Source organism: Lottia gigantea (assembly GCF_000327385.1).
Source record: "Lottia gigantea unplaced genomic scaffold LOTGIsca_11309, whole genome shotgun sequence".
In the NCBI taxonomy this organism is placed as follows: domain Eukaryota; kingdom Metazoa; phylum Mollusca; class Gastropoda; family Lottiidae; genus Lottia; species Lottia gigantea.
The window spans coordinates 554-1,297 of record NW_008707079.1 but is presented as its reverse complement, the minus strand read 5'-3'; the positions used below and the strand labels follow the sequence as shown (position 1 = coordinate 1,297).

The 744-nt window shown below is 40.3% G+C and overlaps 1 protein-coding gene across 1 annotated transcript; it reads right to left on the bottom strand.

Moving 5' to 3' along the window:
• Window positions 1–28: 28 nt before the first annotated feature.
• LOTGIDRAFT_177010 (hypothetical protein) lies at window positions 29–415 on the bottom strand (the record flags this gene model as incomplete). The annotated part of the gene is made up of 1 exon (XM_009047559.1): window positions 29–415. One exon carries the CDS (start codon window positions 413–415, stop codon window positions 29–31), a length of 387 nt encoding a protein of 128 aa, XP_009045807.1.
• Window positions 416–744: the final 329 nt, after the last annotated feature.

Below are 744 nucleotides of genomic sequence, written 5' to 3'. Positions count from 1 at the left end.
AACAAACTTCATTTCAAATATTTTATTTTTAAACAATTACACACCCATAAACACAGTAGTAGGTGTCTTCTTCTTCTTCCTCTTCTCTCTCTTCCTCCATTCTTAACTCTACTAACCCTTTTATTCTAGCCCTTCTCTCCTTCACCCTCTCTGGTACCTCCTCTCTATCACGCCCATAGCCTACTGCCCAATCCTCATCATCCTCCTCCTCTAAATCAGCTCTCCTTCTCTCTCTTCTCCCCTTCACCTCTTCCCCTACATCCTCCTCTAACACCTCTATCTCTTCCATCTTTTTAAACATGACACTCCTCTCTTCCCTTCTTTTCTTTGCCTCTTCCTCTCTTCTCTTTCTCTGCCTCTCCTTCGCCTTCATGACCGCAGCACCCAATTTCTCTTTTGTTACTTTGACGTCCATTTTACTTTTCTCTATGACTTGTTTCTTTCCAGACAGTCCCTTATATTCCTTTTTCGAGTCGTGAAGCCCGATGTAGTTGATATGGTCATCCCTTCCTAACCCTAAACATAGTCATAAAACTTGATATTTGACTCTCAAAATGATTTCTATATCATCTTTTCAATCTTCTAGATACCACTTTTAGACAAGTTATCCAAGATATCCCAGATTTTTACCAAAATTCTATGAACATGTCACATGTGTCATAAAAATTTTTGATCATTTTTATATGCCCACATGAAATGGGGGGCGTATATTGCCGTCACCCATGTCCGTCAGTCGGTCCATCC